Genomic DNA, 19405 nt, shown 5'->3' with positions numbered 1-19405 from the left:
TGCTTTCTTTCCGTACATATATATCATCAACGACACCTAACCACGCAGCCAAGCTAACAACATCAGGTCTTCTTTGTCTTTGAAGTACTCTACACCATAAGCATCGGCGCTCTTAAATCATCCATACTCTTTTTCTACTCCGTGTCTTTAAACTAATAAACCCGACTTTCACGACAGTGCTCTGGTGCACACAAGCCTCAAACCTCGTTAACTGTGTCGCATTCACAGCGGCTAAATTGACTCAGTGCAAGCCTTTTAGTTACTCATGGGAAGGCTGGGATGGACGACATCCAGGCGCTGTGTCAATTTGCACGCCTTGCTAGTATCGCATGCGGCTTTGAATGTCGCCATGAATGTATGGATGCTTGCGCTGCCAATGACACAGATCTTATGGTTGAACATGAGAAAGAGACAAAAGATAGAAGTTTTGTCCATGTTTGGACTTGGAGTTTTGTGAGTACTGCCTATCATGTTGCGAGAAAGAGACCGTTTTATCACTATATGGGCGGGACTCCTGACGAATGGCTACTGTCGTGATAATGAATCTGACACCCCTTGACACAGTATCACTATCGTTAGCGCGATCCGCCTCAGCGTTTTATTCAAATTCCGCAATTTTTCGAATCCTACTCGTAAGTAGTCTTTCACACTGTTCCTATCTAAGGAACATGAACACCATGAAATATGCTAGTGATAGGTTTCGCTGAAAGTTCTTAAGACGACGTGTTTTACCTACATATGTGGTCTTACATTCGAACTCTCTGTCGCCGTCATTGTCTCCTGTCTGCCGTCCACCCGTCAAGTATGGCGTGAGCTAGTCCCAAGATTCATGAGAAAAGTTGGAATTGGGGCTTCAGTACACGCAACTCAGGAAGCAGAGTCGGCTAGAAGGCTGAATGACATCATGGTCTTCACCGGCGACCAGTTGAATCCAAAGGGCTTACACAGATTCATTTCGTTGCCGTTAACAAGTCAGCCTAACACAAGCGTTGTGGATCAGACGCCTTGAGACATGTACCTATAACGTAATATAGACGTGAACAGTTGGACATCAAAAGCAATCAGAGAAGAATCGGAACGAGATATTCGCGAAAACAAACTTAACCGCTATTTTTGTCCCCATGTAAGCACGAGTTCATGTATTTCCATACTCCTGACAATACCTCAATAATCAGCGAATTGTCTGACAAGTATTGAACTTAACCAGTATGAGGTCGTATGATGGGAATGACGACATGTAGTGACTAAACAAAGCCGTCGGAAAGTTCTAAGGACTAAAGAAAGATTGGGTAAGATAGCTAGTAGCTTTCCTAGTGAATATTCTCACAATATCCAAGGTGCTTGTGCCTCATAAGGGTACAGGACAGATTCCCGATACGACATTATAAGCATAGCCGGCCTGGTCCGGCGGATCTTGCGGCGAACAGCCGCGAAAGTCTTGTAACCACTACCTTTCAGTCCTATGAAGTTCATTGCCAAAACAGGACATATTCAAGAGACCAATCTACGCTAGCTTTATCTCACACCATTTTATAAGTAAGTGTTGATCTCACAGGCGGTGAGATACTCGTACGAGTTGATAGCAACGATCACGTCAGAGTGGTGATATTGCTGGTTCTATTGTATGGGTATGAAGAAGGGAGATCTAACTGCGCGGCCAGCAGCAAGGTGAAGTGGGATACGCCGCTCGTTGTGGCTGAGGGGCTGACCTCACCTTGCCGGGCGTGGCTGACCGGGCTGTGCTCCCCATCTATCTCTACGTGTAGTCAAATTGTCTTTCCGACCTGATGACTGAAAAAATGCTCCGTCGCGGTGTCCAGCCAAGTCTTCATTACGATCTAGCAACACTGTACACGTCTTTCAAGGCTTTTCATTAGTTCATGAGCAACATGACACTCGACTATTACCGCGCCCAGACCAACGCCATGGTAGTTCCTAAGGGCAACATCGACGGTTTAACCATTTACGATACAGCCTAAACCCTTGTCGTTTCGGCAACAACATCCTGTATTGGAATGAACAGACAGGCGAAGAACGATACCGCAAAGCTGGCGCCAACCTTAAAGCGACACTTGACAACCACACTTGCACGCCGACGGGTGGGTTCTGGCATCGCGAGGTCGTCTACCCAATCCAGATTTGGCTCGCCGGCATTTACATGGCGGACACATTTGAGCCAAAAAACGTATCGCTATTTCAGCCCCAGTAATAGACAGCATAGGACGATATCGTGCTGAAATTTGACATCATTGATTCCCGGACCCGACGCGAAGTCAGCATGTTGGTAAATGCATACGATAAAAGCAAAAAGGCTACTTGGGCTGATCCACAGACAGGCGCTGTGCCGCTGGTATAGGGCCGTGCTGTGGGCTGTTACTTCATGGCTCTACTCGAGGTAATCGATTTGCTCTCAAAAGGGCTATCAGGACATGAATCGTGAGGAATTGTTGGATTACTTCGCAATGCTGGCCAAGGGCCTTGAAGACGCCCAAGACGAAACAGGTGGCTGGTGGAATGTCATGGAGAAGCAATACAAAGATATCTAGAGCAACTACATCAAGAGCAGCACAAGCATCGAGCTCACCTTTGGTTGGTTGAAGGGGCTGAACATGGGGTTGCTGGTTGAGAGGGTTTACACAGAAGTGGCCAAGAGAGTAGGGAACGGTATGATATACATGTTTGTCACACACAACGACGATGGCTCGATAAACTGGGAAAGCACTGTTGAAGTGGGCAGTCTGCGCAGCAATGCTACTTTTGAAGTAAAATCTCGTGCTACCGCATCCTGTTGACATGAAGATAATTACCAACACGCCATACAGTACTACTCCAACATTGGCATTCGTCAGAATGCCTCAGAGATACTGGTGTTTTTTCTATCGCCGCTCTAGAGTGGGTAAAGGGATTCGTCTAGCTGGTAGCCAAACCAGCCAGAGACCAGGGTTGCACGAACTCAACTCCGTTGCAACTTGGGTAAAAAGTCGAATAATCCAAATGGTCGTTCTATTCCGGAAGCTCACTTGAACATTGTAGGGCGACAGACAAGAACTGTAAGCGGCCTAACGGGGCAAAGAAGCATTCGGTATGAAACATAGAGCTCCAACTGCTATTTGGAGCCCAAAAAAAAGAGTTGATATGTGTAGATTGACAGCCCGATTGGAAGTCTTGCAAGGCTTGTCATGATTGTGAAAAATGGAAGGCTTTTTCAAGTATGATCCTACACAGCTGATACACAGTATACATGCCTGGCATCGGTCTAGTTCATCCAGCCATTAGGGCCACCCCAAGTACCCTTCACCATGGAGTTGTAGTATACCCACGGGAAGAAGTCCCTTTTCAAATGATAGAACGCACGACGGGGAACTGCCTGATCGAACCCGATCAAATCTCCAAAAGTTTCCTTGGGAACTCCACCATACTTGAATTCTGCAAGCAAGACCTTGCCATACTCGGTTGTGAGCGGGCATGAGGTGTAGCCATCGTATTTTGGTTCAGGTTCCTTTCCATCCAGCGACCGCAACAGATTGTTGACCAAGATTGGAGCCTGCGATGTGATTGCTGCGGCAGTCTTTGAGGTGGGTAAACTGGACGCATCACCTGATGACCAGACGTTGTGGTACATGGTGTGGCGCGTTGTGGCTTGATCGACATCAACAAAACCAGCTGCGTCAGCGAGTGGGCTGTTCTTGACAAATGCATGAGGCCCCATCTTAGGAACAACGTGCAAAAGATCAAACTGCTTTGTCACTTTGTCCTTCCCGTCGGGACGTGAGAAGGTCGCAGTGTTGCCCTCAACAGCGACGAGATCGTGCTGGAAAAGTCCCTCGACGCCCTCTCCTTCCTCAACTCCTCAAGCTTAGCGCTATACTTGGGTACGCCGAACATGGCCGGGATTCCAGTAGCAAAACTGATCTTGATCGGTGAGGCAGCAGTGTTGCCGGGGTTGTACAGACCCAAACGCTTCCAGTAATCCAGTGCAAGCCACATAACCTTTTGAGGTGCGCCAGCACACTTGATTGCGCCGGCTGGCTGGGTGAAGATGGCATTTCCCTTCTGGAGCTTCTCGAAAGTACCAAATACTTTGTCGCATGTGTCGTAGCCGTAGATGGAAGAAACGAGCGAGTTCGGATCCCCCAATGCTTCGGGCAATCCCTTGATGCTACCGTAGTCAATATTGATGCCTGGGGCGACGACAAGCTGTTCGTATGCGAGCTCATCGCCACTTCCCAACTTGATGCTGTTCTCTTTCGGGGAAAAGGTGCTAACGGCTTGTTGATAAAACTTAAGCTTCGGGTCGATCAAGCTATCCATCGGTCTTCGCAATTCTTGCTTAGACTTGAGTCCGCCGCCTACCAGGGTCCATCCGGGCTGGTAGTGGTGCCATTTCGCAGGGTCGACGATGGCGATGTCGTCCTGGGCAAAGTGACCAGTCCGGAGCAGCTGATGGCTAATGGCCAGGCCAGCACTGCCGCCACCAACGACGACGACCTTGTGGTTCCGAGCTACGGAGGTCACGGGAGCCACCGTCGCAAGAGTCCGGAGCTTGGAAGAGGTCTGCGCAACAATGCCGGCACGCTTTGCATGGCGAGTTGCCAATGTTACGCGGGTGGGGATCATCTTGGTGCCAAAAAAGATGTTGGTGACAAATGCGATGCGATAGCTTAAGGTTTCTCGTGATGCGGCTGAGTCTCGTGTGGCCGCTAAAAAGAGACGGGCGTTGCGAGCTGGAGAAATGAAAACACCGAAGTCTGGCTGAAGCATGTGGAGCCGGTCCCACAACCAGCCCAATAGGCGAGTAAGAATTCAAGAGGCCACTAGCCGCTCCGACGACCCCACCGACAGCCGTCCTTGGGAAAACTTAATCATCTGGAGGACGTGGCGTGATGTCTGATTATGATAACATTGACAGACTGAGTGGTCAGCTACTCAGTGGGCTTGGTCGCCGATGATGGTCGCCGAATTCTCGAGTCCAGAACCGGAACGAGGAACGGCTGCGGGGATCTCAATCCATGTCTACACTAGATTTCGTTATGACATTAAACTTTTCTTTTTCTTTTTCTTTTTCTTTTTCTTTCTTTTTTTAATTTACAACTTTCGCCTTGGTGTTGCGGAGACACCGGTACATCCCTGGGTCGTCACACGGTCCTCTTCTAAATATTTCATGTCGAAGTGGGCTTTCTACCCCCGAATTTGCTCCATCACCTTCCTACTCATGAACACAATGACCGCATCAAGACCAATTGCAAGAAATTGTCAAATGGCTAGTCGGCATGTCACAACGACATTGTCAATATCTTCAATGCGCCGCGTACGTCGTGGAACCTGGTTCCACGTCGATACGTTAGAGACTGAATCAGCGTATCGCAGCTCGACACGTATTGTTGGCAATGCACGGTTCTTCCACACTGAGAAGCAAACGCTTGTTCGCCGAGGTAGCCACTCGGCCAATAGATCTCAACATTGGGCTCAGGTGAGAAAGTGCGCCTCTAATAGCAGCATAGCAGTTGCCGGGTTGTTGCAGCCAATAATTCACGATATTTTCGAGCCTAGTACAGGCACATGGCAATATGTCGTTGCCGATCCAAGCACAAAAGTTGCAGTCATCATTGATCCAGTTCTGGACTACGATCGAACAACTCAAGTTATAGCAACATCCTCTGCCGACGACTTGCTTTCATTCATCAAAACCAAAGGCTACACTATTTCTAGGATTCTAGAAACCCATGCTCATGCTGACCACCTGACGGCCGCGTCGTACTTACAAAATCGTCTTGCTCAAACGCACGGCCAGATGCCCCCGATTAGCATCGGAAAGCGCATCACTCAAGTACAAAATCTTTTTAGTCAAAAATACAGTGTGCCTAGCGAAGAATGTCAAGGTGTCTTTGACAAGCTGTTCGAAGACGACGAGACGTTTTCCATCGGCAATCTACGCGCTACTGCCTGGCACCTTCCTGGGCACACTCCTGACCACTTGGGCTACAAGATTGGAGGTAAAGCCTTGGCGATAACCCACTCTCCTGTTTAACATCCACTGACATCGGTACTAGATAACGTGTTCTGTGGCGACTCTCTTTTCCACGTCGACATTGGTACCGCACGGTGCGACTTTCCCGGCGGGAGCGCCAGCAACCTTTTCCACTCATGCCGCAGGCTTCTGAGCCTACCAGACCACTTCAAGATATGGACAGGTCATGACTATCCTCCGGAAGGTCGTGTTGACTCTGTCTCTTGGATGACGGTTAGCGATCACAAAAAGCACAATAAGCACACGAAGGATGGAATTACCGAGGATGAGTTCGTGGCGCGGAGAGGAGAACGTGATGCCAAACTCGGAGAGCCCAAGCTACTTCACCAATCCTTACAAACGAACATTCGAGCCGGAAAACTTCCTAAGCCAACAGCGTCAGGGCATCGCATGCTTTGTATACCAGTGAGGTTAGGCGGCTTGCATTGGTGAAACGCCATGGGCTAGATCACTGACAGAGTCAAATTCCTCCAACGCAATTGAATGACTTTTTAGTGGAAATGATGGATCTTCTGTAAGTTTGCACTAAACAAGGCTTTATGTTGGAAGAGTTCGACCATGGAAAAGAAAAAGTGATGGGCGTATAGAAGTTTCATGACGGATCATTCAAATAATCAGTCCCCACATTTGATTCACAGATGGCAGCACCAGCTGCTCCAACACAAGTAATACATCTTAACAGAAGAGACACCAACAATGTCTGAAATTTTGAATGACGCGGCTTTGAGACAATGAGATGCGTCGCGTTTCTTAGGCGTCAAGACCATAGTGATGGGCCTCAATAAATCTACTCTACGTGCAGTCCCACTCAGAGACTTAGAAACGAGCTGAGACACGCTCATAACACACGGCTCGTGTAGCACACGTGGATCGCTACTGAAACAGACATCATGGCGAGTGGAGAACCGCTACGGTCCAACTCCTAGGATCGGGCTCGGTCGGTCTGTCTTGAAAACACGTCAGATCAGTTCTTAATACCTGGGTATTGACTTTCAGTACTTGGTTGCTGGAGCCCCTCTTCGGCCGTGCAACTCAACAGATGATGGGCATTCGACCATTACGAATTGACCTCTGCCAAGGCAATTGAGGCAAACCTTGTGCCAAGGGACTTCGAATGGGTCAAAGAATGGCCAGTGAGAGAATCGCTAGGTTCATCCAACATTGACAGCTCATGACGGATGGTGGACTTTTCCATTGAGATGAGAGAAAGCAGAATCCTTAATCGAATAATTTGCTAAAGCATTCAATCCGAGATCCCGAAACTATCTTGATCCAAGCGCTGCTGATTTTCTGGCCCCCGTTTGGGCCGCTTCGGCCGCTGCGTTTGTTTCACATGCCGGCCCAGACATCAGATGGAGACCGATCATACACAAAAAGACTCAGTCAACATCCATGCGCCGGTAAGATTGCCGTGAGGTGTAACTTCAGCAACATCGGGATGTGCCAGCAGTTCTGGAATTCGAATGAAGCGACACGTCATGCAGACTGCATACGTCCAGACAATGTAACAGGCAGCATATGTAACATGTGCAAACAAAACCCCTCTCGCCTGCTTTCTCAGACGATGGCCAAACCACTCTGTCAATCGAAAGGCACATCGTACAAACTTCAATGCTATCGACGTGGACTGGGCAGCTTTGCCTTGTTTTGCACTCATTGATGCCGACTAGTTGGCCATGATAGGTAGTGGTCACTGACGGGTTCGCATCTTCTTGTTCCCACCCCGGCGTATCATCGATCACTACGCGTTCGTGGCGTGTATGGAACGAAGTTCTCATGAGTCGGAATCATGAAGACGCGACGACTGCAGTGCCGCCGCCAACGTGCTCGCCGCAAACTGCTCCACGAAAAGCTGCTCGACTCTATCCCACCTTATCGCTTTTTTCGGTAATCCTTCTCTTTCTCTCAGCTGGAGCAGGTATCGCCTTGTCTGCCATCGTTTTATTCCGCAACCTCGAGTCGACTGAGGTTCTGGATCCTCTCAGTAGAGCCGTTTTCTTCGTGGCCTCCTGCATGAGTATTGTTTATGTCTTCGCGCATATTATTGCCGCAAGAACTGCATATTCCACGAATTGCGGTTCTCCAACAGCGTACGGGAAATATGTTGCTGGATTTGCTTTTTTGTTGGCACGGCTGGGCCTTCCAGTTTGGGTTGCTGCATTCACTTTCGCAATATTTGTTGCGGTGAATATTGGACTAGACGTGTCAAAAGGAGTACAAGAGAATCTTCCGTGGCTCAACGTCATCATAAGTATTGCTTCCCTGTAAGCCACCAATCAAACCCTCTGCAAACGCCTTCAGCCTGAGCTGACATTTTTGAAGTGTCTCTTTGGGTGGAGTACTCGCCGTTATCGAAATGGCGGACCGTCCGTTTGCGACATTGGGATTCTCCCAAGCTTGGTTCGTCCGAGGAGAGGATACACTGCCTGGTGCTGAGGACGACGACCTAGAGTCAAGCATCGTTGAAACAGCCATCTCCTTCCAAGAAAAACGGGAAACCCGTTCTGAACGCAGTCAATATTCAGAAGGACAAGCAAAGAGGAAGCGCAAGACTTTAACCAAGAGGAATCCCAATGAGGCGCAGCATAGAGTCTTGTGGGTATTCTATTCTCAAAGTTGGTGACATGGGGTCATACTGATGCATTTTCTTAGTCGTCATGCAAGGAGCTTGTCAATGCCAACTCCATTAAACACTGTCTTCAGCAACCAATCTGGTGTCTACACACCAGATTCTTCCACCACAAACAGCGCTTTTGCATGGAAGCCACCGACAAGAGACGGCGCAACCTCAAAGGCAATTGGAGCAGAAACAATCAGCGACTGGGTTACTTGGAAGGATTATAACAATATACGACACGCAGCATCCGACATATCGACAAATGCGTCAGCACGCCCAGGCGAAGTCATCCTTCCAGCTATGCCCCTGCACCGGGAGTATTCGTCACGAAGTCAAACTTTGTTTGAGCAGCAAGGACGACATGATTCGCGGAGATGGACAGCAATCGGCATGCAATCGCCCCCTGTCAATGGTGGATTTCCGGTCAAGCCTTTCCAGAGGCCTCGAACGCCCTTAATGACAATGGAGGAGGAGCACAGAATTATGTCCCGGAGACCCTCGACTAGAGACGGCAGTTGGGAAGCAGATTACCATCTTGGGATGATACAAGCTAGTCGACCAGCAAGCCCACGCACGAGAGCAACATCGACATCTTCCATGTCTGGTCCTGCGACTAGGAGAGACGCTCGTCCTTCCCATCCACATATAGCAACCCTGGCAAACTCAGCCGAAGGGCGTGCGAGTAGCATACGCCCTGACAGCGGCGTGTTGCCGAATGAGGGCCGCCGTCGACAACGAGTCTCAAGCGATGAATTGGGTGAAGGCCGGCGTCTCACATACGGAACAGAGAGTCGGGTGTCTTCGCATAATACCTCACGGCCAAATACACGACCTCCAAGCCAACACCCTTCAGTAGCCATACATGAATCAGTACAGCAACCCGTCAGTCCAACGTCGACTGTGCAGTCTGTCAGGTCCAACGTACATAACTTTTCAAGGCCTCGGACTTCAGCAGCAGCAAGAATGCAAACCAAGGTGGCTAAACGGCTAAGAGTCATGAAGCAACAAGACAACGAGCATCCCGTGCAAACGCGAGCGGACGAGCAGACGGCCACTTTATCCACTACACCGGACAGCCCAGAAACGCCAAGAACAGTCAGGGCAGCCGCTGTGAGAACCATACAAGAGAGATTGGGACGAAGAAAACGGATGGAGCAAATAGAAGATGGTCAGCGACCACCTACACCTGAGACGCCCCGCACCGCAAGGGCTACAGCCGTAAAGAACCTTCAAGAAAGGCTAGGTAAAAGAATTAGGCGAGCTAATGAAGCTGAAGGGAACGATGCCGCATTGTCGGGTTATAATTTAGTATCCATAGGTCTTCTCTAATTGTGTAATAATTCTCAGCATCCTCGCAAGTGCCAACACTCTTGACTAAGGACTGCGCGTTATAAGCTTGTAAGAATTTACGGTAAACGCTGCCTGCATCTCGCCCTGCTCGCAGGTCATCCTTGCTAAATAACAAGACGCGGGAAGTCAATCCGGGTTATGTTCGTTTCCGTGCCAAAAACATTCTTCAGGTTTTCCTCCCTCTGCCTACAGCGATGAAAGACCTAGCTATATATCAATCCTCTTGAATGAAGAGCCTCCAGAAACTTGCAGTTAATGTGCTTTTCACACACAGTGCAACCTAACAACCAACCAACACCACCACCACTACCACACACACACACACACACACACACACACACACACACACACACACACACACAACTCCCATAAGTTGCAATATGATGATGCCAAACCAAAAGTATGCATAGATGCGAACACAGGGGTATTTAACTAATTCCAGGCCATGAGCACCTAGAGTCAACGAAGTTGGTGATGGTATTAAACCTGCTATTCTGACTGAAATCAGCGCCACACAAGTACTTCCTTAGTCTTGAGGACTGAAGTAAGACCTTTCTTGGAAATCGGGTTTCTCTCGCTCAACGGTGTAATCTCTGGCCCAGAGAGCTTTTCCCAGTCCCTTATCAGAACATTGGCATCTTCGGCTGTTCCGTTGTGAGATCTCGCGCTTCTCCACAACCTTCCACGCATCACAAGAGAACCTACGCCGAACTTCATTGTTCATCCCTACAAGCCTAAGCGACCTTTGTTTACCTACATGCTGCTTCACCTCTTCTTCCAGCTTAGACAGCGCCTGAACTCCGGTGACATCGATGAAAGGTACATGCGTCAAGTCCCAGACCATGACACTCATTTGCTTATTAGATGGTACGACATTGTCGCGCCTTCTCAACATCTTAATGCGCTTCGTTGATGCTACGATCCACGATGTTTGGGCCGAATTGTACTGTGACTCGCTAACAGTTGCTGTTGGTCAACTGCACTTTGACAGATTCAAGGACAGTAATTTTGATGCGGCTGGCATTCGGAAAGAAAATGGTGTCGGTGGAGCTGACCAGCACAGCGTCATCAGGAACTAAGGTCTCTTCGGAAGTGGGGAGAGCGTCAACCTGAGCTCGTGGAACCATCCGGTTCTGGCCACTTTTTGCAGAATGAGTCTTGACTTTTGGGAACGCTGACCGAACCAGGGTATAATTACCCAATACTGGAAATCACTGCAAACGAGATCCCCATTTCGGTTGACACAAATAGCGCGATCCAGAACGAGAGCATCGAAGCCACGAAATCCATGAATGAAATACGCCCGTAGTGATAGAAAAGAGACACAGGGCTCACAATGTAGATAATTGCCATGGTCTTCGAAAAAGATCATTAACTATGCAACAAGAGATAGGAGGATCATCGTACAATGTTTGCCGAGAGTGTGGCTTTAGGAATCCAGAAAAGAGCCCTCGAATAGGGTTTTAATCCCCAACCCATGGGTATCCATGGGGACCCAGACGAATATGGTGGGTAAACGGGATGGACCATGAAATGGGTTTTTGGGTTTTTAGGTATTTAGGTAAAAAGATTTTGGGTATAGGCATTCAGAATCCCTATACCCATATAATAAGATAAGAATAGGTTTTTAGGTTTAAAATGTTTACGTGTAGAAGAGGGAAACTGGCAGGTTTTCCTTGTTAAGAACCCATAATACTCATAATATCCATACTCATCAAACAGACATCCCTATTTAGGTATAACCCAAAAACCCATAATCTATAATCCCCAAAAACCCATAACCCATATGGGTACCCAACAAATACCCATGGGTCAAATGGGTGAGAAGCTAAATGGGTCCCCATGGGGACTTTTTCCCCTACCCTCAAAAGCTTATAGAGGGTTAGGAGAATGAAGCCAGCGGTAATAATACCGTTCAAGGGGCTCTTAACACCACATTCTGAGTTGACTGCCGTTCTCGATATGACGCCTCCGACACTTATCGTTTCGAACAAACTATTGATAGTATTTGTGACACCAAGGTAACAGAGCTCTTGGCTTTCGTCAATAGCATAGTTATTTTGCGAACGAATGCCTTTCCAATAGCTAAGTGCTCGAGTGACAAAGCCACTAACGGGTCAATTGCTCTAGTTGTGACTTTTGAAACTGATTGTAGTGTATATGAGCAAAACAATGAATGCTCGACTGCTGCAAATGAACTTGACGATAGCTCTCTTCTTCCCCATTTCTTGCCGACAAACCCCAGGACGTAAAACTTCAGGATGCCACTAAAGCCAATAGCAATAGTAAGTGGCTTCATCCCTGGCATACGTGTGAGAACGTTTCTGATGATGTTGGGTGTGCCAGGTGGGACGGCGCGAAGGCCTACGAGGGATCCGACCTGTCCGAGAAGAATGGTAATGGCTGTCGCAGACTGAAACCCAGATAGAACAGGCACTGAAATGAAACCCAGAAGGAATCCCATTTTCAACAGCCCGACAATGAACTAATACATGCCAACCATCAGCAACGGCCGATGAGATGTCTTGTGCAGCATGTCCCTCGGTTTTCAGGTCACTAATGATTTCTGCTGTCAATAGACCCATGATGGAAGTCGGCCCGGTGGATATATCTATGTAAGGGTCGGACATTGGGCACTTTCTCATATCGGTAGAAGCGCACCTTTCGAAGTTCCCATGAATATTTAAATAGCTGCTGGTAGCCAGCTAGAGTAGAGGCCAAACTCTCCAGGGATTGTTGCGATTTTAGCATAGGCCAATGCTTGCGGGATCATCATGACACCAATGATCATTCCAGCAATGAAGTCAGACAACACCCATTTAGGGTCATGATGAGGAAGCTATTGCACTATGGGGAATTTCTGGATGAGATATTGACAAGTTACTAAAGGCAGCCTTGGCAAATTGGTAGCAGCTTTTCTTCGTATTGTGTTATTGTGCTGTCAGTCTCCAAACTAGACTTGGCCTTTTCGATGTATTTCATGACGAGAGCAAACATTTCTTTACGACGAAGTTGTCAATAAGCATTTGAAGAAGATGGGTGTACAAGATACGTAGGTTAATTATGTGGCTTCAAAATAGCCCGGAAGATTCAAAGTATCTTGACAAGTGATGAGACAGATGGCTTTTATCCAAGCTCTGACCTTAAGGTGGGCTTGTCGCCGCTCAAATCAACATGTTTGACTGCGACTGATACAAGTTGTTAAAAGGTCCTAGAAGGGCGGATGGACGCAAACATCCGGACGACTTATTTTATGTGTCAAAACTTGCAAGTGGTTTACAGATGCCAGGTGCCGCAATTCACCAACGGGGGGACCCCGTCTTCGGCAGTAGTTTGCACCACCTTGCATTCCACTAACATTTATTTTACGGCCATTGGAGTGTACACCTCGTCATCTATTGGCTCCGTCGAACACGCACCCCGCCTTCGAATGAGGGGATCCTAGCCAAGACTAACATGGAGGAGAATGTGTTGCGGTCATTGAGATGGCCCTTGTCTTGGCAAAAGCAGATGTGTTCTGTCTACTTAGCCATTCTTTATTCTTCATGTTTCTGAATATCAACATCAATACCATGTGTCTCCGGAAAACTCTCGTGAGTTCGATGTCTTCTGCGCGTGGAAGGGGCATAACAGCAGTGGCCTATACGTTAAACGCAAGCAAGGTTTGGGCAGCCCCGCATAGGGATATCCGACTGGTATATCTTGCAGTACTAATTACGCGGGATGGCCCCGACCCAAGCATCTGAGCTCGAATGGTTCAAGCTTCATATGAAACAAGGAGTCTCAACCACACAGCAGTGGATGACAAACGCGGGACCAGTTCCTTAACAATGAACCCCCGCTCAAGAAACGTGAGTATGGGCCTCATCGAACAATATGGGGCATGTTTCCAGCTGCTTTGGCCATCTGATGACGTCAGTAGAGAACACTGTTAATTAGTTCCTATCCAACGGTCCCACGTCCGATGACAGCCTACTTCATACTTTTGAGAGAAACCCGTCGCATCACTTTACTTTTGGAAAGTTGTATTGCGACCTTATGTACAGGAAGACTAAACCCTCAGGATAAATAACTCGCGAGACCAGACTAGAATCTATCTATCAAATTTTAGGCGCCTAGTGATTATTCATTATGTGAGCTGTCGCGATGCCCTCACGCGCATCGCGCAGCCTTGTGAGATTTGCGCCAGGCCCGGATTAACTATTAGTCCGGTCCCTTCGTGCAGATCCACCACACAGAATACGTATTTATTCGTTTTAGACAAAGTAATCTTACATATAGAAATCTAAGCCGTTTTCTTTATATCTTTTTTACTCTAAGTAGTGACTCTATAATAGTTATAAGCTTAGCTTATATTATACTTTTAAACTACTATATTTAAAGTATACTATAGGCTAGAAAATCTCTTTTAAATAAACTATTTTTATTTTCTTAAATTAATATCTTTAATATATCTATTTTTATTAAGGCTATAAAAAAGCTTAAGACATAAAATAATTAGCTTTTATAGTATATAACTCTTTAGCTTAAAGTAAAATTAAAGTATATTTAAGAATTTATTAACTTAAATAGACTTAAATAAATAAAAAAAAAATAAACTTAAATATTTTAATAAAATCTTAAATACTTTAAAAATTTTTATTTTTAATAAATTTATTATTAATATAAATCTTAAATAAACTAATAATAAACCTCTTTTAATAATAATTAATTTAAATATTAAAGTTATATATTAAATATATATTTTAAACGTTAATATAAAAAAAGCTATTTAAAAATAATAAAAAAAAGTATTTAATATAATTAATATATAAATAAAAATATTAATTATTAAATTACTTTTTAAGTTAACTTAAATAAAAGCTTTAATATAAAACTAAATAATATTTTATTTAATACTTAAAATTTTTAAGTAATAATATATATTAAGTAACTTATTTAACTAAACTATTATTTAAAAAGAATATTTAGCTTTATTAAATTAAATAGCTTTAAGTATTAACTTATTTATTTAGTTAATAAAATAATAAAATTTTTACTTTTATATAAAAATCTTAGACTTATTAAAAGTCTAAAGTATTTTTATTTTAAGAACCTTTTTAAAAGTAGTATTATATAAAATTACTTTATTTTAAGTAACTTATAAACTTATAGAAATTATTTAAAATAAAATAATAAGCCTTTTAATTAAAAACCTAAATAACTATATAATAATCTTAATTAGAGTAAGAATAATAAGGGGTTATTTATAAATAGTTATAAGGAAAAGTAGAGAAGAATAAAGGTAGTGGAAAGGGGCAGGGTTTCGCGTTTTTGTTTTTCCTTTTATCAGCCTGCAGACACAATCACAGGCCTGATCAGACGTGACTAAGCAGGACCCTTCCAAGTACAAAAGGGGACTCTAGTTAGATACTATCACGAGGGCATTGGCATGGGATTACTAAGCGGACAGACAAGCTTGACATCTTTAGACAAGCACTTAGACAGACATGGACGAATTTATTACTTTGATATCTAAATAAGACGTGTAATAAGTGACTATTACTTTGTTTTCTTAGGCCTGACTAGACCTCTAAGGTCTAGGAGGGTATCCTCCTCCTCCAGAGATCACGACACATATATGCGTACCACTTAGTAATAAGGGCAAATCTGAACAGATAGTAAGACGTGAAGGATATACTTTTCTGGTTTGCTCATGGCCTTGATCAGGCTAAGGAGGACCTGAAAAGAGTAGTATTTCATGGTCTAGGCGTTGGGGTAGTCACTTGGGGTAATCGGTCACTCCAGGTGCACTTGTGACGATACTGGGACCTTGGTGTTTGGTGTGGTTTGTGTGTTAACTGCCTACTTGCTGGCTTCCTTTATTCCACGCAGTTTCAATGGTGCCTTGTGGCGGAATTGAACTGCCGATCTTTTCATTGATTTATTTCGATTATGCGATAAATCTGATATTAGTACCTTGAAAATAGCTTTAACTAACAGAATATATCATTGAAAAGATATGAAGGAAATGATATCCTTGACCTGATTAGACTTAGTCCTAGACGTGGGAGTGAGCCTGACCCTGAGAAACTGCAATGGACAAGACCCAAGAAAAGCGGGACTCTTCGAAAAAGCAAAGAAACGAATGACTAGCTATGACGACATAATACGGCCAGACAAACCTTCTGCATGGGCGATCCTTTTGTGGGCAAGCACTGAGCAAGCCTAATTGGAGAAAGGAGCCTGTAAGATGTGAGAGGAAGAAGAAAAACGATAAGATAAGAATGATACCTTCTGCTGGGACTAGTGAGCTAAGCTCTCTCAGTGTAGGTTATGGAATGATTATGACCACGAACTAAGCCCAGAACTTCTTGAGAGCTTGTTACCATGTAAGCCTCGGTCTGATCAGGTTCGATATTGCGCTATTAACGGAGACTAAACGTCTTAGCGTTGATGGATTGGTAGTAATGGAAATTTAACGTTCCTTTAGGATTGGCCTGGACTTGATGAGCACCCCCTTTGGAAACTTAATCAAGGACGTAGTAAACTAATGCCTTATAAGAATATACGAAATACTGCTCCTAAGTTTGATTAGGTTGACAGACTGGGCCAGGCAGCAACTCCGAAGAGATTTTATGCGTAGTACCTTAAGATTAATTCAGAGTGATTGATACCATTTATACTTCCTACAACTGGCTTGCTAGGATATCAGTAACATGTCTGAGCTGACCCCATCAACGACTGACACGGGGCAGCTCGGAGGTCTGACTGATCAGGCAGCCTTATTCGCCGGTGAAGCTTTCCAGAGTTACCGAGGCCCTGACGACAATGTGGACACTGAGTCTGAGACCGGTCCTGAGATTCTCAACTTCGGAACTACCAAGAGAAGCGAGGGCAAGGACCTAAGCTCAGGCTATTGGTAGTACAAAGGGAGTCCTGATCAGGCTGGCGAGGACATAAGCCCTTCCCCTGATCTGGCATCAGACTCCCTTACTGCGGCAGACTTCCGGGCCTAGCAACTCTTGATGGCGAACCTATTAACAATGGTCAACGTAAGCATGACCAAGGACCAAGGGTCTGTTAAGCCTGATCAGGGCGGGACAGATAACCTGCGTCGGTTAACCATCAAGATGTTACCGCTGGACACTAAAGGGGCCCCCACCTTTGACGGCTGTAACATCACCGATTTCCTTGATAAGTATGAAGCCTTGACTGGGCTTGCTGGTTACTCTGACAAAGAGAAGACAAAAGCGTTGCTATGGTACTTACCTGATGAACACCGAGCAACGGTGAAGATCAAGGCTGAAAAGGAGACTTGGTAAGAACTAAGCAAGTTCCTTTTTGACACTTATGGACAACTCGACGAAGAGGTCATCCTTCAACTGAACTGCCGCATCAAGGACCTTATGAAGGGAGACTTGATCAGGGACGATAACCTGACAGAAACTGCAACTTTGTTTTAGAAGGTTGAGAGTGTAAGAGAAAAGGCAAAGGCTAAAGGGAAGCCTGTGATGGGCGCCTAAGAGCTGATTGAGCTTTTTGCTATGCGATTTTCCGAAAACACGATTATGGTAGTGTCTTTGTAGATGGGACTTTCCCCTGCTGATCTGTTTGAGAGAGGGAACTTCAGTGCCTTTAAGAGGGCAATGCTCGCATGGGTGGGACAGAAGTCAAGATATAAGGGTCATTACGGAGATTCTGACACTTTTGCCTCCTCCTCATTGGCTATGGTTCCCTATTCCTCAAAGCGGCCTTCCAGCCCTGATCAGGTCAAAGGTATATTCCCTAAGAAGTTTGCTTTCAAAGACATCAAAGTTATGACTGATCCCGCTATGGACGAACTTTTGAAAACAGTAGCAGCCCTCACACTTGCTGTAAAAGCCAGTCTTGAAGCCCAGACTATCTCTAATAGTCAACCTATGGTTGCATGTAGTTATAACGTCTCTGCATCCGGTCCTCCACGGCTATATACACCACCAGCTTGACAACCGTCGTCCTTCAGCAAGCCAGGTTTTGTTCCAGGCCATCCTGATCAGTGTTGGTATGATGTATGCGACCAAAGAAGGTATTGGATGTGCCTGTAACTTAAAAAGGACAAAGAGGCCAACCTGATCATGTTGGACTATGATGTTTACAAGTATGGGGTACTTTGAGGATTGAATGTTGAGGTAAATGAAGTTCCTGATGTTGTTATCTGGGAAGCCTGTAAAAACTACTAGCTTGACTGGGTTACTATCCTTACCCATGTGGCGAATAACACCTTGTTCCTAGAAGCCGCAAAAGCAGCAAAACGTATGATTGACCAGGGTGTTGGATGTCCCTTTTAACCTGAGATATAGTGCTACCTACCGCTGTACACCCAAGACGCCCGGGTGAATCTTGTCAAATGCGTCTCAGTATCCCCTAAGACATATGCTGAAGTCTTCCTAACTCAAGGGGCAAAAGTGAACGCGGTTACTAGGTCATTGGACATAATGCTGCGACCTATTTTGCGCTGCCCTGATCAGGCAAGGCCCTATTTAGTACGCCAAGGCTTTGTTTTGAAAAACATGTATTGAAGAGGGAGCACTTCCAGCACTGGCTCCCAGGCTGAGGAAATGAATATTGATGCCTGTGCCCAGACTCCTCTGCCGACATAACTTACCGGTCTAGTGCACCCTGATCAGGCCTATCAGACTCCTGAAAGTTCAAGGTCCCCTTCTGTTTAAGCTGTACCAGCGGGCGAGCACGCCAACTTCGCGCATAGTTCAGGATATGCTTAAGAACCTGCCAAAGAGGATTCTATCCTAGATCAACTGGAGATAATGGACTGAGCTGCGTCTGCTTAAGCTATTGCCAAGAAATTTGGAGGGAATATTACCATCCCTTTTGACGTTGTACTTTGAGTCTGGCTTTAGCTTAACCAGGATGCGATGGTAATGATACGCCAGATGCTGGACAGCAACGGGTACTCGGACATCTACCTAGAGGCTCCCTCTGACCTGATCAGGGAGGTGAAACCATATGAAAGATCAGGGGCCTGCGAGGCAATCGATAGATATAACAGAGACGTCCCGAACCTTATGAGCGGAACTGCCAAGGTCAGACTTATTAAGACGCTTGACTTGACCACCATTGAGTCTATTGTTCTGCACTTTATGATGCCTCACTTTGTGATCAACGTCTGAGTTGGTGGTCTTTGCCTTGATCAGAACGACTTGATTAAGGGTGTTATTGACAATGGTTCACAAATCAACGTTATTTCAAGATTGTACGCAGACAAGCACGCTATCAAGCTTACAACTACGCCGCTTGGGATGAACGCTTTTGATCCTAATTCAGAGCGTGTATCCTTTGACGGAGCAGCTATTGTGCCTGTCTGGGTTGAAGGCCACTGTTTCCTAACCAGCATGTTTGTTGCTGACGATAGAAGGATGAACGAACCACTT

General features: G+C 45.8%; 5 protein-coding genes across 5 annotated transcripts; 3 read left to right on the top strand and 2 right to left on the bottom strand.

Annotated features, from left to right (window-relative positions):
• Positions 1–3256: 3256 nt before the first annotated feature.
• On the bottom strand, positions 3257–3622 carry ColSpa_12830 (sulfite efflux pump SSU1; the record flags this gene model as incomplete). Its single annotated transcript, XM_049279042.1, has 1 exon — positions 3257–3622. The coding sequence occupies one exon, from the start codon at positions 3620–3622 to the stop codon at positions 3257–3259; it is 366 nt and encodes a 121-aa protein (XP_049134999.1).
• A 122-nt stretch (positions 3623–3744) lies between these two features.
• On the bottom strand, positions 3745–4617 carry ColSpa_12829 (sulfide:quinone oxidoreductase, mitochondrial; the record flags this gene model as incomplete). The annotated part of the gene is made up of 1 exon (XM_049279041.1): positions 3745–4617. The coding sequence occupies one exon, from the start codon at positions 4615–4617 to the stop codon at positions 3745–3747; it is 873 nt and encodes a 290-aa protein (XP_049134998.1).
• A 12076-nt stretch (positions 4618–16693) lies between these two features.
• On the top strand, positions 16694–16900 carry ColSpa_12828 (uncharacterized protein; the record flags this gene model as incomplete). Its single annotated transcript, XM_049279040.1, has 1 exon — positions 16694–16900. The coding sequence occupies one exon, from the start codon at positions 16694–16696 to the stop codon at positions 16898–16900; it is 207 nt and encodes a 68-aa protein (XP_049134997.1).
• Positions 16901–17020: 120 nt separating this feature from the next.
• On the top strand, positions 17021–17299 carry ColSpa_12827 (uncharacterized protein; the record flags this gene model as incomplete). Its single annotated transcript, XM_049279039.1, has 1 exon — positions 17021–17299. The coding sequence occupies one exon, from the start codon at positions 17021–17023 to the stop codon at positions 17297–17299; it is 279 nt and encodes a 92-aa protein (XP_049134996.1).
• A 1608-nt stretch (positions 17300–18907) lies between these two features.
• On the top strand, positions 18908–19144 carry ColSpa_12826 (uncharacterized protein; the record flags this gene model as incomplete). The annotated part of the gene is made up of 1 exon (XM_049279038.1): positions 18908–19144. The coding sequence occupies one exon, from the start codon at positions 18908–18910 to the stop codon at positions 19142–19144; it is 237 nt and encodes a 78-aa protein (XP_049134995.1).
• Positions 19145–19405: the final 261 nt, after the last annotated feature.

The sequence above is a fragment of the Colletotrichum spaethianum genome, assembly GCF_022836535.1.
Source record: "Colletotrichum spaethianum MAFF 239500 DNA, contig76, whole genome shotgun sequence".
Lineage (NCBI taxonomy): Eukaryota > Fungi > Ascomycota > Sordariomycetes > Glomerellales > Glomerellaceae > Colletotrichum > Colletotrichum spaethianum.
The sequence above is the reverse complement of the archived record's forward strand: the minus strand, read 5'-3'. Positions and strand labels throughout refer to the sequence as shown.